This window comes from Sus scrofa, chromosome 7, assembly GCF_054392235.1.
Source record: "Sus scrofa isolate SSC_HxYL_T2T_F1_AM1 chromosome 7, Sscrofa_HxYL_maternal_Yorkshire_Landrace_v2.0, whole genome shotgun sequence".
Classification (NCBI taxonomy): domain Eukaryota; kingdom Metazoa; phylum Chordata; class Mammalia; order Artiodactyla; family Suidae; genus Sus; species Sus scrofa.
The window spans coordinates 121,681,612-121,708,800 of NC_139389.1; the positions used below are offsets into that span (position 1 = coordinate 121,681,612).

Here is a 27,189-nt window from a genome sequence, read left to right on the forward strand (position 1 = left end):
CATAGGTAAGAAGAGAAATTGATTAGCAACTGAAGGATAGAGCTGAAAGAGGGGTTTTGTTTGGTTTTATTTATTTAAGATCAAGAAATAAGATCACGATTTTATGCTTAAGGGAATGAGTTGGTAGAGAGGGAAAACTGATGGTACAGGGGAGAAAAGGAAGCAAAGTTGGAGTGATATCCTCGAACAGGTGAGAGATGGGACCCAGCACACAAGTGGAGGGATTGGCTTTCACCAGAGCACAGAATATCCGTCCAAAGCAGGGTCAGCAAACTATAGGCTGCAGGCCAAATCCTGCCATCACTGTTTTTGTATGGTGCCCACTGGAGCAGAGCTGTGGTGGTGACGTCAGTTTCCTTCTCTGCTCCCACAGCCTGCCTCCTTGACTTTTGGCTGCCACCCAGCAGCTGCCCAGGGCCTGAGCTGGTCACCACCTACACCCTGAGGACTTCGCTAATGGCCACTGCTGGGCACCCAGCAATGAAATCACAGTCTAGGAGCTGTTCTGCCTCTGGCCATCTGCCCAAGTTGATAAGGCAGCACTTTCCAGGAGGAAACAACACAGTATGATTGATGTGTCACCAGGGCAGAGTGAAGCTGACTATGGTCTCTCCAGCCCAACCTGTCAGTCCCAATCACTGCAGAGCTGATCTTGGAGGGAACGTCACCAGTTAAAGGCAACTGGGTGCAAAGTGAGTAAAGCAGTGCAGCAGTTTTCTCTCTTGTTCTGTAAGTATCTATATAATAGTCTCCATTTTGTCCTTGGGTCTGAAAAGTCTAAAACTTTACTCTTTAACCCTTTTCAGAGTTTTCCACCTCTAGTTTAGATAATCATTACTGAGTTTTCTGATACACACAACATAACTGGTTCATATTGTATAAGGTCATATTATCATTGTATTGAAAAACTTTCAGTGGCTCCTGACCCACCAGCCATGGAAGAGAGTTCAAATTCCTTAGAGGAGAGGCTAATTATTTGTAACTTGGAATTCTCAAAGCCTAGATCTGGGCTAGGAGGTAAGAACCTCCCTTTTAGTCTCAGTCCTAAGTAATCTTTTTTTTTTTTTTTTTTGCTATTTCTTGGGCCGCTCCCGCGGCATATGGAGGTTCCCAGGCTGGGGTCGAATCGGAGCTGTAGCCACCGGCCTACGCCAGAGCCACAGCAACGCGGGATCCGAGCCGCGTCTGCAACCTACACCACAGCTCACGGCAACGCCGGATCGTTAACCCACTGAGCAAGGGCAGGGATCGAACCCACAACCTCATGGTTCCTAGTCGGATTCGTTAACCACTGCGCCATGACGGGAACTCCCTAAGTAATCTTTAACTTAGTTTTACATAAAGCTATGCATTTAGAGGGCTAGACAGATGGCATTTATTAGATTAATAAAATGGTTACTTATTTCCCAGTTGACTAGTGAACCCTATGATCAGAACTCCCAAAGTGAGCAAGACTGAATTGGCCCAAAGTCTTAACATTTATCCTTTTATGGTTTAACTTCGGGTTTCCTATATGTCTAATCAAACTTAAGGAAAAAAAGTTATTCAATTGACAATCTTTTCATTTAAAGGCTATTTACTTTTTTAAAGTGTCTTACTTCAAACAAATTTATAGTTTTTTTTTAAAATACAGCAATAGTAATAAGGATTACTTGCTGGATATCTGCAATTTTAAGTGATTAAGACATTCAAAAGTTTTGTTTAAATGCATGGGAATAAAAATTACCAATGTGAAGATACTTCTTTTTACTTGGTAAATGTCTACATACTATGGTCTCATGAGTTTGTGAAAAAGTATTAAATCTTAGTCTGAAAATTGACTCTGTCCTGGGTAGTTTAAAATCTGAAAGTTAATTCAACTTGGGAAATATCCTCACTAAGCTTATTCTCTTCTAACTATGTTTCACTTCTCTCTATATCTATGTATTTTATTTGAGAGGTTTAAGTGTACTGAGACTTTGTTAAATTGGTGTATAAGTATACTCTTCTATACAAAAAGAGACTTTTTTTTTTTGGTCTTTTGTCTTTTTTGTTGTTGTTGTTGTTGCTATTTCTTGGGCCGCTCCCGCGGCATATGGAGGTTCCCAGGCTAGGGGTTGAATCGGAGCTGTAGGCACCGGCCTACGCCAGAGCCACAGCAACGCGGGATCCGAGCCGCGTCTGCAACCTACACCACAGCTCAACGGCAACGCCGGATCGTTAACCCGCTGAGCAAGGGCAGGGACCGAACCCGCAACCTCATGGTTCCTAGTTGGATTCGTTAACCACTGCGCCACGACGGGAACTCCGAGACTTTTAATTTAATTAATTAATTTATTTTGTCTTTAGCCTTTTCTAGGGCCGCTCCTGCGGCATATGGAGATGGCCAGGCTAGGGGTCTAATTGGAGCTGTAGCCACCAGCCTACACCACAGCCATGGCAACTCGGGATCTGAGCCGTGTCTGCAACCTACACCACAGCTCATGGCAATGCCGGATCCTTAACCCACTGAGCAAGGCCAGGGATCAAACCTGCAACCTTATGGTTCCTAGTCGGATTCATTAACCACTGCGCCACGACGGTAACTCCAAGAGACTTTTAATTTTAAAATGTGAACTTTTCCCACAGTAACTATATTATTAAATGATTAAAATAATATATCATTTCACTTCTGTATCATTTTATAGCACATAAAAATTTTGACACAATTTTTTATTTTCAGTTTAGACTAAAAAACATGTCTTTAAGAGAAGGAAATCTGGACATCACTTGATTAAACTCATAAATTAAATCCTTTTGCAAATAGGAATACTACATCAACACAGCCAATAAAGGATGATAAAATAAATCTTAACATTTGTTTGCAAGGTACCAAGACAACTGTGAATTATTTAAAAAAAAAAAAACCTTTCATTTTGGATAACTTTAGATTTTCATAAAAATGCAAAGATAACAGTGTTTTCATATACTCCTTGCCCGCCCAGTTCCCCATGACATTAACATTTTACAATACTATAGACTAGCTGTTAAAACTAAAAAAGAACATTTGACGCATTACTATTAACTGAACTCCAGACTTCACTCGGATTTCTCCTATTTTTCAACTAATATCTTTTCTGCTCTAGGATCCAATCTAGGAGACCACATCGCACTTAGCCACATCACTTTTACAAGTAATAGTTTCTTAAGTTTCAAAGGAGCAAAAAGAAGCACTTCCTTACCTGCTCTACGCCAAAATTTCATGTGTTTAATTCCGGCTGTAATTAATTTATCAGGCACGTACGGGTTCATCTTTACAACAAAAATCTTATCTTTACTTCCTCTGAAATAAATACCAAAATGTTTTAACTCTGAAGACAAATCTCTTCTGTAATAATCTGCTGCCTAATCCATACCCTATCTTGATTACCATACCCATTACTAAAAGCTTGGCTCACTTGTCTCTCAGGTTTGGGCTCTGTAAACACTGACATTTGTTATTTTGTCATTATTTTAATTTATTAACTCTTCTCAAGAGCATCTTAAAATACTGGGACAGTGAAGACTAACCCTCTTTTGGATAGCACCTACTTCAGTACTATACATTGAGAGGGCCATTTGTGGCATGAATGGGTTAAAACATTTGTTTTATAATAGTCTGTTACTGCTTAATATAGCCTTTCAAGTCATCCAAATTCCTCTTTTTTTTTTTTTTTTTTTTTTTTTTTTTTTTTTTTTGTATTTTTTAGGGCCGTACCTGTGGTATATGGAAGTTCCCAGGCTAGGGATCGAGTTGGAGATGTAGCTGCTGGCCTACACCACAACCACAGCAATGCCAGATCTGAGCCATGTCTGCAACTTAGACCATAGCTCACAGCAACACTGGATCCTTAACCCACTGAGTAATTTCAGGGATTGAACCCACATCCTCATGGATACTAGTCAGTTTCATTACCTCTGAGCAACAATGGGAATGCCCCAAATTCCTCTTAAACCATCTTTTATTTGGTTAAAAAGCATTTATTTATACTTTAAAAGTGCTTTTATGTCTCACTTTAATGAAGAGAAAGTTTAAAAAATGAGTCTCTGACACTGTTGACTATTTCCTCCTTTAAAGCAACTGTTTTTTTTTTAACACTTTTTAAAATTAGAGTATAGCTGACTTGCAGTGTTATGTCAATTTCTGCTACACAGCATAGTGACCCAGTCATACCTATACATTCTTTTTCTCATACTATCTTCCATTGTGTTCTACCCCAAGAGACTGGATGTAGTTGCCCATGCTGTACAGAAAGACCTCATTGCTTATCCACTCTAAATGTAACAGTTTGCACCTACTAACCCCAAACTCCCTGTCCATCCCACCTCCTCCCTCTCGGCAACCACGTCTGCCCTCCATGTCTGTGATGTGTTTCTGTTTCATAGATAGGATCATCTGTGCCATATTTTAGATCCCACATACAAGTGATACCATGTGGTATATGTCCTTTACTTTCCGACTGACTTCACTTAGTGTGAGACTCTCTAGTTGCATCTGTGTTGCTGCAAATGGCATTATTTTGTTCTTTTTTATGGCTGAGTGGTAAAAGCAATTGTTAACATTTGTACTACTATAAAAATAACGGTGCTCACTGTAGAAAATTTAGAAAATGAAAATTATAATGGATAAAATAAAAATAATCTATAGCTTCTTTGTGATATATGTATTTATGTATCTTCCTTCACTCAAATATCTAATATAAATATTTTATCATGTTTTCAATGACTACAGAATAGCTTATATTATGGCAGCATTCATTCTACCTATAAATAGAGATTTAAATAATATCTCCTTCCATCATCATATTATAGTCACATAAAAAAGTATGTTCACAAGGGCTAAACCTACAAATGAATCCTGAAATCATTTGTATTTTTACATTGATTATGCTATTTATTTGATGGTAATAAGGATGGCAGCAACAAAAAGTTGCATGTTTGCTTGATTTCAAAAATATTATAACTGTAAAAAATTTTAAGTCCAAAGTAATTTCAGTATTTTGCCAATGAGATACCAAAATTTTTCCTCACCTTGCTAGTGAAAGTTTCTCTCCTTTTTTCCAGTCCCACAGCACAATGGTGTGGCTATCATCTATTCCAACTGAAACCAAACGTTTCCCATCCGCTATGAAAATTAATGAGAGAGAGATTAACAATTAACATTCAGAAGATTAAAAAAGTACATAATCTGATACCACAGAACCATATTTAAAATTTTATAAAACAATTTTTAATGTTAGGCATGCATACAGCTATTTTAAAAAAACCCAAAATTTATAAGAAGAGGGAAGAATAGTCTCTCTACACATCTAAACCTATCTGCTGACATTTTCTCTGATTTCATTCACCTCATCTATCCACCAGCTTGAGATGGGGGAAAGGAAGAAGATATGAAAAGTGGAAAAAAGAGACTTAAAAGCTGAGAAGGAAAGAAAAAACTAAGAGAGGAGGACAGAGAAATGATACATGCCAATGAAATTCACCATAGGAACTCTGCTGTGATTTAAGAAGTTATAGGGATTATGAAAAGCAAGTCATAGAAAAAGACATAGGTTACAATTACATATTACTGTTGATGTGACTGTTTCTTTGTTTTGGCCATGCCCGTGGTGTGTGGAAGTTCCTAGGCCAGGGAGCAAACCCGCACCATGGCAGTGAACAGAGCCATAGCAGTGACAATGCCAGGTCCTTAACCTGCTAGGCCACCAGGGAACTCCTAATGTGACTGTTTTTAGTGAAGGTCAATTATTTTAGTTATTACCACTATCAAACAATAAGTAATGATTATTAGACAAATTATTGAGATAAGTCAGTCACACTGGCAGCTGTGCATGTATTTATAGATTATAAAGGCTCAATCTATAATAAAATGTTTGCTATTCTGCCACACTTTTTGCAAACCTCAATTAGTTCATTATTGCTACTAGTGGTATTTTTCTTGTTGATTCCCTTTGTTTGCCAGTTTCTTGACCTTTGGCAGATCCTCGTATGTGTATATACATTCCCCCCCGCCAAACTCTACTATAACTATCTCTGCAGTCAAAGCAGCAGAAAGTATATATTTACTGTTTTTCTTTTTAGGGCCGCACTCACAGCTTATGGAGGTTCCCAGGCTAGGGGTTGAATTGGAAGTATAGCCACTGGCCTACACCACAGCCACGGCAACACTGGGTCGTTAACCCACTGAGTGAGGTCAGGGATCGAACCTGTGTCCTCATGGATGCTAGTCAGGTTCATTTCCTCTGAGCCATGACGGGAACTCCTAAATTTATTGTTTTTTAATATAAAATTCTCTGTTACTGGTATTCCTCCCCATTCCTAACCCACACCCTGGCTTTCACTGTAAATCTATCTGTAGCTGTTAAACTTTTAAATATGTAACAAAGAGTTAACATGATTTGAAATTATTTTGAAAAGATAGCTTGGAATTGTCACTTCATAGAAATGTTATAAAACAAATATTTCAGTTCTCACCTCTTTTTGTCCTAGCTTTCACCTTAAACATTTTCAAAGTTTACTCTGTTGCTGTAAAATATTAAGTGAGATCAGGGTTTGTCTGAAGTGGGAGATACATATCACTAGATGTAACTGACACGGTTTCAGAGGTTATTTAGATAAAACATCTTTTAATAGAAATATCTTCATAATAATGGGTATTAAAAATTATACTTACTAAAGTATAATTATAAACCAGCTAGCAAACTCACACTTTCATAGCCTTGACTGGTTAGGACAACATATCTACATTTGATAAAAACTGTGAGGTCATCTTTAAATGACAAGTTTGGGCAATACTGATTTAGACTAAAGTGTTACGGATTGCCTCTGCATTCTGATCATTCTTACTGAGATAGAAAACTGCCTTACCTGAGAAATCAACAGCACAGACACCATATTGGTGGTAGCCCTTTAATATCGACAATGGTTTAATGGTCTCTGTATCCCATATGTGAATTGTGGGATCCCTACCTACCTAAAACAGAATTATAAAAGTCATTTTATACAATTAAGTCATTTGTTTTCATATCTATAAAAGAAAATAAATAAAACAGGAGACTTTACAGCCTTTGTCTTGTTTGCTATAGACATTTATCAAATAAAAATTATGAAGCAGACTGTATATGTGATCATTTTTCCCCTTACATTTGTGGTAAAACTAATGAGACTAGGCTCATTGTTTCTAGAACAATTTGGCTCCTAAATCTTATCCTATGCTTCATCATTAAAGATAATGTTTACTGAACATCTATTATTTTGTAGTATTACTATGCTAGGTACAATGAGCACTAAGACAGTCAAATAAATTTTGCAAACTTACTGGGATACAAGATATTTTCAGTTATCTAAGAACACCTGGTAATACATGCTTAATGAGGATGAAAAGGCTGCAGAGAAAACCTTCACAGGAGAGATGACACTTGACCTGGGCCTTCAAAAAGTATAGGTCTTAAAAAGAGAAGATAAAAAAAAGGAGCAAGCAAGCAAATTCTAGGCTAGGATAATGGTGTAAACAAAGAACAGAAGGGCTGGAGTTCCCACTGTGGCACGGCAGGTTAAGGATCCAGTGTTGTCTGGGTTAAGGACTGGGCATTGCTGCAGCTGTTGAGAAGGTTGAAGCTGTGGCTTAGATTCAGTCTGTGCCCTGGGAACTTTCAAATGCTGTGAGTGTGGGCAAAAAGAAAAAAAGATACAGAGGTGTTAAAGCACCAAGCAGTTTAACAAAACCTAATTCCTTTTTTTTTTTTTTTTTTCAGGACCACACCCATGGCATATGAAGGTTACCATAGGGGTCGAATCAGAGCTGTAGCCGCCAGCCACAGTCACAGCAACACAGGATCCAAGCTGTGTCTGCAACCTATACAACTCACAGCAACGCTGGATCCTTAACCCACTGAGTGAGGCCAGAAATCAAACCTTAGTCCTCATGGATGCTAGTCAGATTCGTTTCCACTGAGTTTTTTGTCTTTCGTCTTTTTAGGGCTGCACGTGCGGCGTGTGGAGGTTCCAGGCTAGGGGTCTAATAGGAGCTGTAGCTGCCGGCCTATGTCACAGCTCATGGCAATGAAGGATCCTTAACTCAATGAGCAAGGCCAGGGATTGAACCTGAAACCTCATGGTTCCTAGTCAGATTCACAAAACTGAATTCTTAATTATTCCTTTAAACTGAAGTAATCATTGTCTTTATACAGATAAGAAGAAACAATAACTGTCTATAAAGATACATCTTGAAGTAACTAATATAGATGATAATTATCATTGATTTTGAGATTGGTTTTATATAAAGATATAAAAACACTGCAATCAGTCAATGTTTCACTAAGTCATTAACTGGTTTCCTTTGATTTCTCTACAGATATACTGTTTTCTATACAAGCTGGAACTCCAAACCACCATGTTGAGTTATATTTGGTTTAGGTTTCTCGCAGGTGATACGAATCAGACCTGTTAATACACTTTCTGTTTTCCTTTTGTTAAGCTGTCTTTTTGTTAGATTATTGGCTAAAAACCTAGGATGAGAAGAAGTCAGGTTTTACCTCCCCTTCTTGGGTATCCAGGGATGTCTTCTGGGCATACTGACTTTTAATTTAATACGGCCTGAATTCCCTTAAATTCCAGAATCATGGAGTAAATGACCAGTTTTTTCATTGCTTTCATTTCACTAGTAATGAAATAATGTCCAAACTCCTTGCTATAGTACAATGGGTATATAAATTGTGCATTTCTGGGTTTTGTTTGTTTGTTGTTGTTGTTATTTGTGGAAGTTCCCAGGTCAGGGACTGAACCCATGGCACAGCAGTGACAACATCGGATCCCTAACCTGCTAGGCAACTGGGAACTCCCAAAATTGTTTTTTAAGAGGAACCGTTTATTTAAACTAAAGGTGAAGGTAAATGATGCCCCTAGGGGCCCTCGAAACCCATTTAATTAGTTCTTCCACTAATATCCATCATGTACTCTAAGATTTGAGTACTTTGGCCTGCTCAAAGTTCTTAAAACAAACTGTTTTATTTATTTATTTTTTTTTCTCACTGCTAAACGTTATATAACGCACTTAGAACACTTTCCATAACCTCCCATCAGAGGGAGGTAACTACTTAACTCAAATGTCATCATCTCTATGAGGGTTTCCCTGATTCCATGAGGGACAATTAATCAGTCCCTTATTACATTCCAAGAAGACTTTAAATATCTCTCTTTTTTTTAACTTATAAAATTTTAAAATATATTTTTATTTTTTATTTTAAAATTTTTTTATAATAATAAAAAATAATAAATATACCTCTACATTAGTGGTTCTCAGGCAACATTTCACACTATTTGGAGACACTTTTGGTTGTCACATCTGAGATGGGTAGTGTTACTGGCATCTAGTGCATAGAGGCCAGGGATGCTGCTAAACATCCTACAATGCACAGGAGTGTATTGTACACAAAAATGCAATTATCCTTATAACAAAGAATTTTCTGGCCCCAAATGTCAATAGTACCAAGGTAAGAAGCCCTTGTATCATAATTTTCTTGCATGTTTGTCTCCTCTCTGCCCCTGAGTATAAATGATTTACCATGGCGAAATGTTACATTTATATTCCCAGCATGTTTCTGGTACCCAGCAATGTTTTATGAATGGAGAAAGGAGGGAGAAAAGGAGGGAAGGAAAAGAAAGAGAAAAAGAAAGATGGAGGAGAGGCACAAAGAGAGGGAGGGAGATGGGAGAAGGAGGAGCGGAAGAGTTTTCTCTCTTTTCAGGGAAGCTATATAGGATGATGCAAGATAGCCACGCTCATCCTCAATACATCCTAGAAGGTATACTTAGACAGTGTTTAAAGGCAGACAGACCAAGGGCTTTAGGCTTTATCAATTATTAGCTGAGAGATCTTTGAGAAAATTATCTAATTTCCTTAGACCTAAACTTCCTCACTTATAAACTGGGGGAAATGGTTTCACACTCATAGAAGTGAGGGGAGATAAAATAAATATACTTTAAGAAACTAGGAGGGGTGGGATCAAGATGGCAGAGGAATAACACGTGGTGCTCACCTTCTCCTACAAACACATCAAAAAAAAAAAAAAACCCATCTACATGTAGAATGACTGGCATATAACATCTATAGAATGCTGGCAGAAAACTTTAATCTTTAAAAAGAAAAATAAACCCTCCACATAACTGGGTAGAACAAAAGGAAAAAAGAGAGAGAAGAGAAAAAAGAAGAAAAGAAATCAGGATGGGAACAATACTCCTGAGAGGGAGCTGTGAGAGAAGAAAAGAATCTACATCCCGGGAGGCCATGGTCATGGAGGAAGACCCTCAAAGCCTCAGAGAAAAGTGCAGCAGCCAGACTGAGCAGGGCAAAACAGAAAGGGTGCTACACAGACCATCAGCACCACTGCCTTCGGACCCCACAACCTGAGATACTCAGGCAGAGGCTGGGTGCTGAGACTCAGGCTTCAGAGGTCAGTTCCAGGAAGAGGACTAGGGTTGGCTGTGGGGAGGCAGCCTGAGGGGTGAGGGAGCAGTGTGCCATAGGCTGGGGAGGGGAGCATCACAGCTGAGGGAACACAGGAGGAGGCTTGGGCCTATAGGAGAAGCAAGGCACCACTGCTGAGGAGGGAGAGAGGAAAAGGGGTGGAACTTCCATAGGAATATCTTTCTCTGCACATGTGTGGACTCTCAGGAGGCAGAGTGCCTCTTGCACGCGCAGGGGGAAACTGCCCCAGGCATCTCAGACTCCAAAGGTAGGCGTGGCCCACCACCACCAGGGAAACAGGAACAGGTGTCACCTACAGCCCGGGTCACCTCTGGAATCACTGCAGAGGAGGGCACTGCAACCACCCATTGCCCTCACTCCTCTGGGAGTGCACATGCCCTGCTGTTGCCACTGACAAAAGCTCTGGGTGCCACCTATACCTCAATGAGGGTCACTATAACTTCCCAGAGCCCTGCAACCAGGAGCAGCCTGTGCCACCTCCCAAGGGTCCTTGCCACTGTCAAAGGCCTAGCAACCAGGAACTGACTACAGGGCCTGCCCACTGCCTCTGTCTTCTTGGAAGCAAGCACAAGTCTTACACCGACACGCCCCCTATCCCAATGGGATAACAGCCTGCACACTGAGGAAAGAGACAGAAAACATCCAAACCAAAAGCAGCAGCCAAGACAAAAATAAATAGCCATCACAAAGTACCCAGGGGCATTCTTCCATATAAATAGCCCTCTAAGACTATAGTAATTGTTTTCCCTAAACTCACAGAATAAGAAAAATATAAACAAAATGAAGAAGATCAAGAACCATTCCCAATTAAAAGAACAGGAAAATTCCCCTGAAGGAGCAAACAATGAAACAGACCTCTGTAGTCTAACAGGTGCTGAGTTCAATAAGGAGATAGTGAAAATAATGATGTAATTGAGAGCAGATAAGAACAGTAATGAAGATTACTCTAGAAAGGAACTAGAAAATATAGGGAGGAACCAAGAAAAATTAGAAAATTCTTTTACAGAGATGTGAGCTGACTTAAAGGCATTGAAAAGCAGAATGAATAATGCAGAGGAAAGAATAAATGAAGATAGAATAATGGAAATGACCCAATCAGGACAGCAGACAGAAAACCAAATGAAAAAACATGAAAACACTCTCAGAGATCTATGGCATAAAATAAAGCAGGCCAATCTGTGCATAATAGGGATTCCAGAAGGTGAAGACAAAGAGGATTGAAAATACATCTGAAGAAATTATAGCTAAAAATTTCCAAATCTAATGGAAACAGCTATCAAGACACAGGAAGCACAGAGGGCCCCAAACAAGTTGAACCCAAACAGACCCACACCAAGGCGTATAATAAAATGGCAAAAGTTAAGGGTAAGGAGAGGATTCTAAAGGCAGCAGGAGAAAGACAAAGAGTTAACTGTAAGGGAACAACCTAAGGCTATCAGCTGATTTCTCTACAAAAACACTGCTGTCCAGAAGAGAGTGGCAGGATGTAGTCAAAGGTCTTAAAGGGAAAAATTTGCAGCCTAGAATACTCTACCCACCAAGATACTCATTTAACATAGAAGGAGAAATAAAGATGTTCTCTAAACAAGTAGAAACTAAAAGAATACAGCAATACGAAACCCATTCTAAAAGACATACTGAAGGGTCTCCTCTAAATAGGAAAGAAGTAAGAAGATACAGAATGGAGGAAATCACAACTGGAAAGTAATCACTTAACTAAGCCAGTATACAGATCTAAAAGGAAAAAAAAAACCTATTTGTAAAAGCAATGATAAACACAAGGAAGAGCAAAAGGATAAAAATGAAGATGTAAAACAGGACATCAAAATCATAAAATGTGAGGAAGGAAAGTTAGAAAACATATATATGAGAATGTGTTTGAACCTGTATGACTATCGGGCTAAAGCAAGTGAATATAGGAAGGAGTTAACATTTTTGAAAAACAGGGCAACCACAAATCAAAATCAAACAATACATTTATAAGAACTAAAGAGAAGAGGACACAAGCATAAAATAAAAGGAAATCGTCTAACCAAAAAAAAAAAAAAAAAGAGAGAGAGAAAAGGAGACACATAGAAACAACCAGAAAACAAGGTTTATAATGGCAATATACATATTTATCAATAATTATCTTAAATATCAATGGACTGAATGCCCGAATCAAAAGACACAGAGAGGCATAATGGGTAAAAAACAAGAGCCTACAATATGACATCTACAAGAGACTCACTTTATGGCAAAGTACACATACAAATTGAAAGTGAGTGGAAGGAAAAACATACTTATGCAAATGGAAAAGACAGGAAAGCAGGAGTTACAATACTCATATCAGACAAAATAGACTTTAAAACAAAGGCCAGTTCCCATCATGGCTCAGTGGAAACAAATCTGACTAGTATCCAGGAGCATGCAGGTTCGATCCCTGGCCTCGCTCAGTAGGTTAAGGGTCCAGCATTGCTGTGAGTTGTGGTATAGGTCACAGATGTGGCTCAGATCTGGCATTGCTGTGGCTGTGGTGTAGGCCAGTGGCTATATCTCCGATCTGACCCCTAGCCTGGAAACCTCCATATGTCTTGGGTGTGGCCCTAAAATAGACCAAAAAAAAAAAAAAAAAAAGAGGAAAGTGTTATCTGTTTGGAGTTCCCATTGTGGCACAGTGGTTAACGAATTCGACTAGGAACCATGAGGTTGCAGGTTCGATCCCTGGCCTTGCTCAGTAGGTTAATGATCCAGCGTTGCCGTGAGCTGTGCTGTAGGTCACAGACATGGCTTCAATCCCACATTGCTGTGGCTCTGGTGTCGGCTGGCCCCTAGCCTGGGAACCTCCATATGCCGTGGGAGCGGCCCAAGAAATGGCAAAAAGACAAAAAAACCCAAAAAAACAAAAAAAAAAAAACAAAACAAACAAACAAAAAAAACAAAGGCATAAAAAAGACAAAGAAAGACACTATTTAACGATAAAAGGATCCATTCAAGAAGAATATATAGGAGTTCCTGTTGTGGCTCAGTGGTTAACAAACCTGACTAGTATCCATGAGGACACGGGTTTGATCCCTGGCCTTGATCAGGATCTGGTATTGCCGTGAGCTGTGGTGTAGGTTGCAGGCACAGATCTGGCATTGCCGTGGTGTAGGCCAGCAGCTATAGTTATGACTGGACCCTTAGCCTGGGAACCTCCACATGCTGAGGGTGCAGCCCTAAAAAGACAAAAAAAAAAGAAAAGAAAAGAAAAGAAAAGGATATTATACTTGTCAGTATATACATCCCTAATATAGGAGCACCCAAATACATGCAACAAATACCAATAGACATAAAAGGAAAAGCTGATGGGAATGCAATAATAGTAGGCGATTTTAACATCCCACTCGCATCAATGGACAGATCCTCCAGACAGAAAATCAATAAAGCAACAGAAATCCTAAATGTCACAATAGAACAGTTAGACTTCACTGATATTTTTAGGAAATTACATCCAAAAAACCCAGAAAATACATTCTTTTCAAGTGCACATGGAACATTCTCAAGGATTGATCACATACTGGGGCACAAAACTAATCCCAACAAATTTAAGAGTATAGAAACTATTTCAAGCATCTTCTCCTGATCACAATGGCATGAAACTAGAAATCGACCCCAGGAAAAGAAATGAGAAAAAACTGACTACATGGAAACAAAACAACATGCTACTAAAAAACCAATGCGTCAACAAGGAAATCAAAAGGGAAATTAAAAAATACCTTGAGGAGTTCCCGTCGTGGCCCAGTGGTTAACGAAACCGACTAGGAACCATGAGGTTGCCGGTTCAGTCCCTGGCCTTGCTCAGTGGGTTAAGGATCCAGCGTTGCCATGAGCTGTGGTGTAGGTTGCAGACGCGGCTCAGATCCCGTGTTGCTATGGCTCTGGCGTAGGCTGGTGGCTATGGCTCTGATTAGACCCCTAGCCTGGTAACCTCCATATGCTGAGGGAAAGGCCCAAGAAATGGCAAAAAGACAAAAAAACCAAAAAAAAACCTTGAGACAAATGACAATGAAAATACAACCACTCAAAATGTATGGGATGCCACAAAAGCACTTCTTAGAGCAAGTTCATGGGGATACAGGCCTTCCTCAAAAAAGAAGAAAAATCCCAGATCAACAACTGAAACTACCACCTAAAAAATTAGAAAAAGAAGCACAAACAAAACCTAAATTCAGCAGAAGGAAGGAAATCATAAAGATTAGAGAGGAAATCAATAAAATAGAGATACAGAGTTCCTGCTATAGCTCAGTGGTAACAAATCCAATTAGTCTCCATGAGGATGGGGGTTTGACCCCTGGGTCTGCTCAGTGGGTTAAGGATTTGACACTGCCATGAGCTCTGGTGTAGTTCACAGATGTGACTCAAATGTAGTGTTGCTGTGGCTGTGGTGTAGGCTGGCAGCTACAGCTCCAATTCGACCCCTAACCTCGGAACTTCCACATGCTTTGGCCTGAAAACACAAAAAGAAAAGAGAAAAAGAGGATTGAAAAAAAAGACAGAAAAAAAAAAAAGCAATAAAACCAAGAGCTAGTTCTTTGAAAGGGTAAACAAAACTGACAAACCTCTGGCCAGACTCACCAAAAAGAAGAGAGAACCCAAACAAGCAAAATAAGAAATAAAAAAGGAGAAATCTCAAAGGATCCTGCAGAAATACAAAAAAACATAAGAAAATACTATGAACAATCATACGCCAACAAATTTAACAATCTAGAAGAAATGGACAACTTTCTAAAAATATACAGCCCACCAAAACTGAATCAAGAAGAAATAGAAAAATAAAAATCGTATTAAAAAAAGAAGAAATAGATCATTTGAACACACCCATCACTAGAAATGGAACTGAATATGTGGTCAAAGCTCTCCTTACAAACAAAAGTCTGAGACCACCAGATGGCTTCACAGGCAAATTCTACCAAACATACAAAGAATAACTTATATGCATTCTTTTTAAACTTTTACAAAAGACTGAAGAAGGAACACTTCCAAAGACATTCTATGAAGCCACCATCACCCTAACACCAAAACCAGACAAAAATACTATCAAAAAAGAAAACTGGAGGCCAGTATCTTTGAAGAATACAGACGCAAAAATTCTCAACAAAATTTTAGCCAACCAAATCCAACAACACATAAAAAAGATCATATGCCACGACCCAAGTGGGTTTCATCCCAAGTTCACCAGGATGGTTCAACATAGGCAAATCAGTCAACGTCATACACATCAACAAAAGAAAAGTCAAAACCACATCATCATCATCATCATTTCAGTAGATGCATAAAAAGCATCTGACAAGATCCAACATCCATTCATGATAAAAACTCTTACCAAAGTGGGTATAGAGGGAATGTATCTCAACATAATAAAAGCCATTTATGACAAGCCCAAGCAAATGTAACACTCAACAAAGAAAAGCTGAAAGCCTTCCCACTAAAATCTGGAACAAGACAAGAAGGCCCACTCTCACCATTTTTATTTAGCATAGCATTGGAAGTCCTTGCCATAGTATTCAGACAAACTAAAGAAATAAAAAGTATCCAAACTGGAAGAGAAGAGGTAAAATTGTCACTCTATACAGATGACATGATACTGTATACAGAAAACCCTAAGGACTCCACACAAAAACTACTCAAAGTGATCAACGAATTCAGCAAAGTAGCAAGATACATGATTAACATTCAGAAATCAGTAGCATTTCTGTATACTAAAAATGAAATACTAGAAAAGGAACATTAAAAAAATACCTTTTAAAATCACAACACCCAAAATTAAGTACCTAGGAATAAATCTGACCAAGGAGGTGAAAGACTTATATCCTGAGAACCATAAAACATTAATCAAGGAAATTAAAGAGAATTCAAAGAAATGGAAAGACATCCCATGCTCCTGAATTGGAAAAATATTGTTAAATTGGCCATACTACACAAAAGAATCCTCAGATTTATTGTGATCCTATCAAATTATCCATGATGATTTTCACAGAACTAGAACAATCAAAAAAGTTATATGGAATCATAAAAGACCCAGAATTGCCAAAGCAATCCTGAGTGGGGGAGGCACCAAGCAGGAGGTATAATTTTCCCAGACTTCAGACAATATTACAAAGATACAGTAATCAAGACAGTGTGGCACTGGTACATAAACAGACATAGGGACCAAGAGAATAGAATAGAGAGCCCAGAAATAAACCGAGACACTTACGGTCCATTAATCTTTGACAAAGGAGGCAAGAATATAAAGTGGGAAAAAGACAGTCTTTTTAGCAAGTGCTGCTGGGAAAACTGGACTGCTGCATGTAAATCAATGAAACTAGAACACACCCTCATACCATGGCTTAAAGACTTAAACTTAAGATACCATAAAACTCCTAGAAGAGAACCCATGTAAAAATTCTGACACAAACTGTACAAACGTTTTCTTAGGTCAGTCTCCTAAGGCAATAGAAATAAAAACAAAAATAAGCCAACAAGACCCAATCAAACTTACAAGCTATTGCAGAGCAAAGGAAACTATGAAAAAAAAAAAAGTAAACCTTTGGAATGGGAGATAATGGTTGCAAACAATTCAACCAACAAGGGCTTAATCCCCAAAATATACAAACAATTCATAAAACTCAGCAGCAAAAAAAAAAAAAACCAACAATCCAATTGAAAAATGGGCAGAAGACCTAAATAGACATTTCTCCAAAGAAGACATATGAATGGCCACCAGACACATGAAAAGATGTTCAACATCGCTAATCATTAAAGAAATGCAAATCAAAGTTACAATGAGGTACCATCTCACACTGGTCAGAATGGCTATCATTAATAAGACTACAAATAACAAATGCTGGAGAGGGTGTGGAGAAAAGGGAACCCTCCTGCACTGTCGGTGGGAATGTAAATTGGTACAACCACTATGGAAAATCATATGGAGGTTCTTTGGAAAACTAAAAATAGAACTACCATATGATCCAGCAATCTCACTCCTGGGCATATATACAGACAAAACTTCTAAAAAGATACATGCACCCCTATGTTCATTGCAGCACTATTTACAATAGCCAGGACATGGAAACAACCTAAATGTCAATTGACAGATGAATGGATTAAGCAAATGTGGTAATATATATACACAGTGGAATAGTACTCAGCCACAAAAAAGAACAAAATAATGCCATTTGCAGCAACATGGATGGAACTAGAGAGTCTCATAACTAAGTGAAGTAAGTCAAAAAGAGAAAGATATCATATTATATCACTCATTTATGGAAATGAATCTAAAGTATGGCACAGATGAACCTATCTACAGAACAGAAAGGGACTCACAGCAGACTTGCAGTTGCCAAGGGGGTGCAGGGAGTGGGAATGATTGGGAGTTTGGGGTTAAGAGATGCAAAACATTACATTTAGAATGGACAGACAATGAGGTCCTGCTGCATAGCCAGGCAACTCTGTCCAATCACTTGTGATGGAACACGATGAAAGATAATATCAGAAAGAGAGTGTGCATAGATGTATGGCTGGGTCACTTTGTTGTACAGCAGAAACTGACAGAAAAATGTAAATCAACTATAACCAAAAAAATTTAAAAACACAGCTCAAAAAAATAAACTAGTAAAGTGCCCACATATAGTGAGAATTTACAAGCATCCCCCCTTTCCCTTCCTTCTCTAAGAACATCCACATAGAGAGGCAGCAGTTAAGAATTTTCTCAGTGTTTTCTATTTCAATGTTTATGCTTTGTACTTTGGTAAACCTGAATATGTTACCATCATGATTGTAAAATAAAACATAGTTATCCTATGTTTGTCACAGAACATTTGTTAGATAACATTATTTTAGGTAATTAAAAAAATAGATTTGTAGTCATTATGTTTTTTATTTTTATTTTTTTGTCTTTTGTCTTTTTGTTGTTGTTGTTGTTGCGATTTCTTGGGCCGCTCCCCGCGGCATATGGAGGCTCCCAGGCTAGGGGTTGAATCGGAGCTGTAGCCACCGGCCTACGCCAGAGCCACAGCAACGCGGGATCTGAGCCGCGTCTGCAACCTACACCACAGCTCATGGCAACGCCGGATCGTTAACCCACTGAGCAAGGGCAGGGACCGAACCCGCAACCTTATGGTTCCTAGTCGGATTCGTTAACCACTGCGCCACGATGGGAACTCCCTCATTATGTTTTTATAATTTGTTTTTGGCCATGCCCTCAGCCAAATTTCCAGGCCAGGGATCAAACCCGTGCCACAGAGGTGACCGGGCCAAATGCTTAACCCACTGTGCCACAAGAGAACCCATTTTTACTTGCAAATTAAAAAATATTTAATATTGGAGTTCCCATCGTGGCTCAGTGGTTAACGAATCCAACTAGGAACCATGAAGTTGCAGGTTCGATCCCTGGCCTTGCTTAGTGGGTTAAGGATCTGGCGTTGCTGTGAGCTGTGGTGTAAGTTACAGACGCGGCTTGGGTCCCGTGTTGCTGTGGCTCTGGTGTAGGCTGGCGGCTACAGCTCCAATTCGACCGCTAGCCTGGGAACCTTCATATGCCGTGGGAGTAGCCCAAGAAAATGGCAAAAAAGACACACACACACACACAAAAAATTAATATTATCCTGAAAGGAAAGAAGTCAAGCCAAAGCTCATAGTTCCAAATTCAAATTACAATAATAATAATAAAACAATAAAACTTGAATGAAAAGTATAGGGAAAAAACTGGAGTAAATTTTATTTGTAACATGAAAATAGAATTCTTCATTTCCTAGAATACAAAAATAAGGGAAAAAATGGACTAAACACAACTTTAATCCCAAACAAAGGTCTAACTTATCTGGCCTGTTGTCACAGTCTTTCAAAGGACCTACCTGGCCTGTTGCCACATAGTCTTTCAAAGGATGAAGAGCCAGGCAGAGAATATCATCATCATGACCCAGGTAAAAGCGCTGTGTGTTCTGCTGTCGATTATAAATGACACCCACTGCTGCCACATGGTACACAATTTCACCAATTTGAGTATAAAACAGATTACTTCGACAGTCATAACCTCTGTAACTAAATTTAGAAAACAAATCACATAACGTTAACTTTGGCCTTTTACTGATAAATATGGATGCTACAGAAGACAGTCAATTTCCAGTTTTACAAGATACCGGACAATTAAAACAAAACACAAATATCTCAGATCCCATAAACTTTTGAGACTTGTTATGATTACAAATAGCTAAATCCAAGCTATAACATCGAGTGAAAAAAGGTGCAGAAAATTGTATACAGTATACTACTCTTTGCATAATACTAAATTTGTATACTATAAAACAAAAGTTGCTTTTTTATGAGTGAAATGGTATGGAAAAGAATATATATTTGTATTTGTTTGTACACACATAAATATTTATGAAACTAAGTTAATGATTACCCTTGTGGGAAAGAAAAGATGGGATGGCTAGGAGGGCAGAGGTGGGAAGATTTTAAAGTATATCATTTTATACACATTGTTGAACCATGGGAATACAAGATATATATTACAAAAATAAGTTTAAACAATTTCAGCACATCCAGAAAAAAAGTAGCTAAATCCTCTCAAGAATGACCAATAAAATTCCATTTATAGCAACTTTCTTCATATTTCAAAGAAACTCAATTCATAAAACATAAATGCATAGAAATACTGTCCACTTTAACACTGGAGGAAAACTATTTTTATTGAATAAATCTCTTTTCAAATTTTTTGAAACATTATCAACAAGGTAAGAAAATGGTACTAGATGAAAGGAAAGAAGGAGTTTGATTGGAGATTCTGTTGCCCCAAAATGAAATGTAAGACCTGTACTGCCAGATGTCCTGAAACAATCTAGAAACTGTGTTTTAATGAAATTAAAATATGAAGGCCAGGAGTTCCTGTCGTGGCGCAGTGGTTAACGAATCCGACTAGGAACCATGAGGTTGCGGGTTCAGTCCCTGCCCTTGCTCAGTGGGTTAAGGATCCGGCATTGCCGTGAGCTGTGGTGTAGGTTGCAGACACGGCTCGGATCCTGCGTTGCTGTGGCTCTGGTGTAGGCCAGTGGCTATAGCTCCGATTGGACCCCTAGCCTGGGAATCTCCACATGCCGCGGGAGCGGCCCAAGAAATAGCAAAAAGACAAAAAAAAAAAAAAAAAAAAAAAAATATATATATATATATATATATGAAGGCCAGGGAGTTCCCATTGTAGCTCAGTGGGTTGGGAACCCAACCAGTACCCATGAGGATGTAGGTTCAATCCCTGGCCTCACTCAGTGGGTTGAGGATCCAGTGTTGCTGTGGTGTAGGTTGCAGATGTGGCTCAGATCCCACACTGCTGTGGCTGTGGTAGAGGTTGATAGCTACAGCTCTCATTTGATCCCTAGCCTGGGAACTTTCATATGCTGCAGGTGTTTCCCTAAAGAAAGCAAAAAAAAAAAAACCAAAAAAAACAAAAAAAAAACCCCAAAACAATGAAGGCCAAAATGCTTATGCCAAAACAAGCCACAATATCATTCTAAGTTAGACGTATTTAGGAAAAACGATAATCTCTTACATTTCACTTTTTTTTTGTTTCAAGACAAGAGATCCATTCCTATAAGCATAATACTATATTTTCATAAGACTAATTTTTATTGAATAAGCACTTATATAGTGCTAATTATGTATCAGAAAACATTCTAAGTCACCACAAGTATTGACTTAATTATTCCTCACCAGAACCCTATGAAATAAAGCACTGTTACTTTCATTTTACAGGTGGGGAAACAGAAACACAGAGCAGTTAAGTGATTTGCTCAAAGTCACATAGCTAGTAAATGTCAACCAAAATTCAAACACATAAACGAAAACAGTCGGTTTGTACCCGTGAACAAAGTGCAATCGAATACTATTTCCTGGAGCCCGTTCTCTTCTTTTAGAAGTGCCACTTTTTTGTTTCTCTTTGTATTGTTCTTTAAGCTGAGGTAGATCTTCTTTGTAAACCTTTAAATAATGTACATAAGTAGAAAAATTCTTAAAATATAAATTAATAAAGGTGTTGTAACTTCCAACGTTGTAGTTACTATGATCACTAAATTTTAACATCTGTCTTAAATAGGCAGGTTCTTTATGAAATTTACCTGCTTGGAAAGACAAACTTATTTACATTTTCTATGTATCACACTGACAAATACATAGTTTCCATGAAATTTTCATACTTTGTAAGAAAATATATTAAAAGAAATAAATGGAACGATACTGTGACAAAAAGCACATATAATATATAATAAAATATAATACAGTCACATGTAATATATTAAGCACTTACTATAAATAACATTTTACAAAAGTGAACTTTAACTCTTAAAGGGGGAAACAGCCACACATTTCTTGGAAAATTAAACACTACAAAAGAGAGGAGTTCCTGTCATGGCACAGCAGAAAGGAATCTGACTAGCATCCATGAGGAAGCAGGTTTGATCCCTGGCCTCGTTCAGTGGGTTAAGGATCTGGCATTGCTGTGAGCTATGGTGTAGGTCACAGAAGCTGCTTGGATCCCAAGTTGCTGTGGCTGTGGCATAGGCAGGCAACTACAGCTCTGACTTGACCCCTAGCCTGGGAACCTCCACACGCCATGAGGTTGGCTCAAAAAAGACAAAAAAAAAAAAAAAAAAAAAAAAAAAAAGAGAGAGATAACAACAGATAAGTAAACAGCAGGGAGCAAGATAAAGAAGATACTAGACTTTTTCAAGGAAAAATCATGGTATAATAAAAATTACCTGCCGACGATAGGTGAGCTGTGTCTCCTGTTCAATTTCAGAATCCAGTTCTGGAACATCAGATAGATCTGAATCTGATTCATCAGTATTAGAGTCAGCCAGACTTTCTGTAATTAAAAAAAAATGAAACATTACTTGTTTAAAAAGATTCATTTTCAAAACAGCACAATAAAATTAATGATTAAGAGCTGACTGTGCCAACTGACATGGAAACAAGTGATAAAACAATCAAATGAAATTACCTATTCACAGATGTCAGTAAACTGTACTACAGATTATCTTCCTCTCCACTCACTGCAAACTCAATAGTTCCTTTAAATCCCTTCACTGGCTCCCCAATGACTGCTACATCAAATTTAAATGTCTGTGCAAATATAAGTGAATATAACCCATAATTAACATGAAAAATAGCTAGAAAATACTATATGCAACAGATGAAGCGACATTAGATAATTTTTCTTTGTCAAAAAAACCGAATATGAAACCTAGATACCCATCTCCCAGGGAATATAATAAATGTTTTTTTTGCTAATGTATGTTTTCCACTCATTAAAATGTAACCAAAAGTACTTTGTATTCCATGCTCTGTGACATGTGACTTTAAACACATAGATGTAATATTTTAATTTAATATCTCCACTAAGAATAATCTATTATTATCTATTAACATACAAGGCTAGGGTACATGTCAATAGTACAGTTATTTGGAGGTTACTGAAGAGTCATTTGACAGATAAATGTTTAGTCAGTGTGTACTACTCACCTTGGGGTGCTATGTGAAGAGCATCTTTGAGTTTTCTTTCAGGAATAAACTTCCACTGAAAGACAGAGTGATCGGCTCCACCAATAGAAATAACCCACTGATAATCATGTGACCATCTTACATTAGTTACGTGAGCCGAATGGCCAATATATTTTTTAAACTTGGCCCCTATAACAAAAATATAGCTTTAAATTGATAAACAAATGTTGCTACTCAAAAATACCACTGTAAACAATTTCTATACCTGAACCAATGCATCCTACTTCTACTATCTTAATTAATGATCAAAAGGGAAAATGTTAATTCGAACATTTGTTGAGTGAATATATATGAGTATTACATCAAGATGTGTAAATCACTGCTCTACTGATTCACAATACAATTTGATAAGGATCACAAGGGCTGTGAGGCATTATCTTATTGCTCTGGGAAAAGCCTATAGCCACAAGAGGATCAATTGCTTCAATGCTAAGATATCTGATGTTTTAGCCAGAGGCCTTTGGTCTTAAGTGACTAAGCGACTGGACCACTCTACTCCTCCCCCACTATCCTCAGCCCTAGCAGCCAGACAATCCTTTTAAAGCTCAAGTCGTCCACACAACACTAGCAACATATAAAAAGAACTATACAACATGAACAAATGGGATTTATGGCAGGAATGCAAGGTTGGGTCAATATATAAAAAGCAATCAATGTAATATACCATATTAATCAAAATAAAATACGGCTGGTTGCTCTCAACAACTATCTTTCACAGCGTTTTTTTTTTTTTTTTTCTTTTTTTTGGCAGCCCCAGGGCATATGGAGTTCCTGTCCAGGGATCAGATCTAAGCCACAGATGTGACCTAAGCCACAGCTGTGGTAATGTTGGTTCCTCAACCCACTGTGCTGGACCAGGGATTGAACCCACATCCCAGTGCTCCAAGATGCTCCTAATCCTATTGCACCACAGCAGGAACTCCTAAGGTCTTTTTTTTTTCTTTTTCTTTAGGGCCGCATCCACAGCATATGGAAGTTCCCAAGTTAGGGGTCTAATCGGAGCTACAGCTGCTGGCCCACACCACAGCCACGGCAACATCAGATCCAAGCCGTATCTATGACCAACACCACAGCTCACTGCAATGCCAGATCCTTCACACACTAAGCAAGGCCAGGGATCAAACCCACAACCTCATGGTTCCTAGTCAGATTCATTTCCACTGTGCCATGAGAGGAACTCCCCTATGGTCATTTTTTTTTTTTTTGTCTTCTGTCTTTTTTGTTGTTGTTGTTGTTGTTGTTGTTGTTGTTGCTGCTATTTCCTGGGCCGCTCCCACGGCATATGGAGGTTCCCAGGCTAGGGGTTGAATCGGAGCTATAGCCACCGGCCTACGCCAGAGCCACAGCAACGCGGGATCCGAGCCGCGTCTGCAACCTACACCACAGCTCATGGCAACGCCGGATCGTTAACCCACTGAGCAAGGGCAGGGGTCGAACCCGAAACCTCATGGTTCCTAGTCGGATTCGTTAACCACTGCGCCACGACGGGAACTCCTGGTCATTTTTTAAACCTATATATTTTGTATAATACCCTTCAATGTGAGTTTGTCTGGAGTTTCTTCATAATTTAGATTCAAATGTGTTTTTTGCACAGGCAATGCTGTGTCCTTTCAAATACACTATTTTAAGGGCCACATTCTATTGTTAGCGATGTTACGGAGCAGCATTTGGTTAAAGTGTTATACGCCATATTCTCCAATTGTAAAGAAATAGTCTAACTTTGTAACTAATTTTAAAAAATCTGTGTGACGATAGGAACCATTTTGTGGTTCTAAGTTCAGAACACATCTTATATATCCTTCTTAGATAAACCTGGTATCTGGCAACATTTACATATTCCTGTTAAAGTACACAAAACATAGTAACTTTTGGCTTCATTTTGATAACATTTTAAAAGGTTTATATGATGTTATATAAGGCCTGAATGGCCTAGAGAACAGATGTGTGGTTACCAAGGGGGATGGAGGAAGGAGTGCGATAGACTGGGAGTTTGGGGTTAGTAGATGCAAACTGTTACATTTAGAATGGATATGCAATGAGGTCCTACTATATAGCACAGGGAACTATATCCAGTCTCTTGGGATAGACCATGATGGAAGATAATATAAGAAAGGGAGTGTGCATATATATATATATATATACATATATATATATATATATATATATATACACACACCACACACACACACACACACACACACACACACACACACGGTCACTGTGCTATAAGCAGAAATTGGCACAACACTGTAAATCAACTATACTTTAATAAAGAATAAATAAAATATGTAGGCTTGTATGGCAAAGATCCATCAATTACAAACTGAGAAAAACTTTCACCTTGGCCATGCATTTAGGGATAGTCATCTTAATCCAAGTATAAAAGATCTGACCAAAAGCACATAAATTAAATTACAAATTGCTGCTGCTTAATGGTAATGCTATTATTTTAGGAATCAATTTTTTACATAGCTTAATAGAAGTCAGTAACTTTCTAGATGGGTAACTTGTCACAATTCCCTTGGTAAAGTCTGATAAGGTAAGATTTAGACCCATTCCTCTTATATGATAATGTACTATTTGCCTGTCAAGAGGACTTCAGCTACTACTTCCTTTGATGGGGACCTTAACGTGCTCTTAGGCACCAGAGAGCCTTAAAAGGTAAAGCCAGAGATTCCAGCAGTTAAAATTACAACTTTTAAAGATGTACTAATTTTGCTATGTTTAGAGCAAATGAAGAAGAATTATCTGAGCACTTATTCTAATCCAGTACAGTGGGTCATAGCTCCAAGAGAGGAGTAAATAATCCTGCAAGGCCTTCCAAATTATTTTCTCTGTGACTTTGCAAAGATCAGTTCCTCTGGAGGAACCAAGGCAGTTCAACAAGAAAGTTGTTGAATAAGTTACTTTCTAATCAAAGTGACTTTATTAATAATTATTCAATAACCATCACTGTTTAACTATGATAAATAGTTATCTTAAAAGCAAACCTAGACATCACATTTTTTAAGAAGGGACCCAAGGAGTTCCCTGACTGCCTAGTGGATGGGATTCAGAACATTCACTGCTGTGGCCTGGGTTCAATCTCTGGTCTGGGAACTGAGATCCCACATCAAGCTGCTGCATGTATGGCAAAAAAAAAAAAAAAAAAAAAAAGGAGGAAGAAGAAAAGAAATGACCTTGACTCACCAAGACTAACCATCTCCTTCTACACAACTCCCTGTGATTACTCTACGTGGTTATACTTGTGACACTGAGATATAATATCGAAATTACTTGTTAACTTCTAGAATAAACTATAAGCTCTATGAGGACAGGGATGGCATCTTGCTCACATTATATCCCTAATGCCTGATACACAGCAAACATTCATCAGGTATTTGAAGAAAGAGAAATAAAGGAAAAGAAAAAGACATTACATTTTCCCTTACTCTGCCTACGCATGTGAGTTGGAATGCTAGTTGAGGAAGGAAGAAGAGTTGCAAAGGAGACTGAGAGGGCATGAACTCCAACACTTATGATTCATTAATGGGGACAAAAGTCTGATGTAAAGGATATTAGAGTTGAAATCAAAAGATTAGAATTTGAGTGTCAGACTACCCAAGAGCACAGATGTTTGAGCATATCACTTAACTTCGCTTAGACTCCATGTCCATTTTTGTATAAGTTGGATTACAAACTCTCAAAGTCCCTTCATTATGAAAAACTGTCCTATGATAGTAAACAATAAAATAATAGATAAGGCATAAACAGTCCTATCATCAATTAGGACTAATATCTCAAGAGAAAAGATTCATCAAAGCAAGCTAGAACGGACATAAAAGCTTTCCTAGTTTAAATGAGAGGATAATGATAATTCTTGGTGAGGACAAAGCAGTATGCTGAAATATTTATGTTTCAACAATCCCATTTCTTATGTAATTTATTTTAGGGTTTATTTTGTTTTTCTTTTTAGGGCCACACCTGCAGCATATGGAAGTTTCCACGTTAGGGGTCAAATCGGAACTGCAGCTGCTGGCCTATACCACAGCCACAGCCACATGGGATCCAAGCTTCATCTGAGACCTACACCACAGCTTGTGGCAACGCTGGATGTTTAACCCACTGTACAGGGGACAGGGATTGAACCTGCATCCTCAGGGATACTAATCTGG

General features: G+C 38.4%; 1 protein-coding gene across 24 annotated transcripts in view; it reads right to left on the minus strand.

The window, feature by feature from the left end:
* EML5 (EMAP like 5) overlaps positions 1 to 27,189 on the minus strand; it is a 195,272-nt gene that overhangs the window by 81,389 nt on the left and 86,694 nt on the right. For 16 of the 24 annotated variants that reach the window (XR_014811251.1, XR_014811248.1, XR_014811250.1 and 13 more), the window contains 7 exons: positions 22,997 to 23,164; positions 22,234 to 22,340; positions 21,339 to 21,457; positions 19,335 to 19,525; positions 6,865 to 6,966; positions 5,029 to 5,122; positions 3,201 to 3,301 (listed from right to left, as the gene is read on the minus strand). Coding sequence is in view for 11 of the 24 variants with exons in the window: in XM_084969971.1 (XP_084826097.1) it covers positions 3,201 to 3,301; positions 5,029 to 5,122; positions 6,865 to 6,966; positions 19,335 to 19,525; positions 21,339 to 21,457; positions 22,234 to 22,340; positions 22,997 to 23,164 (882 nt within the window). In the remaining 13 variants the exon portion in view is untranslated. Of the gene's footprint in view, positions 1 to 3,200; positions 3,302 to 5,028; positions 5,123 to 6,864; positions 6,971 to 19,334; positions 19,526 to 21,338; positions 21,458 to 22,233; positions 22,341 to 22,996; positions 23,165 to 27,189 lie in introns of those variants that run through there. The other 8 variants (XR_014811253.1, XR_014811252.1, XR_014811260.1 and 5 more) reach the window with 2 other exon arrangements.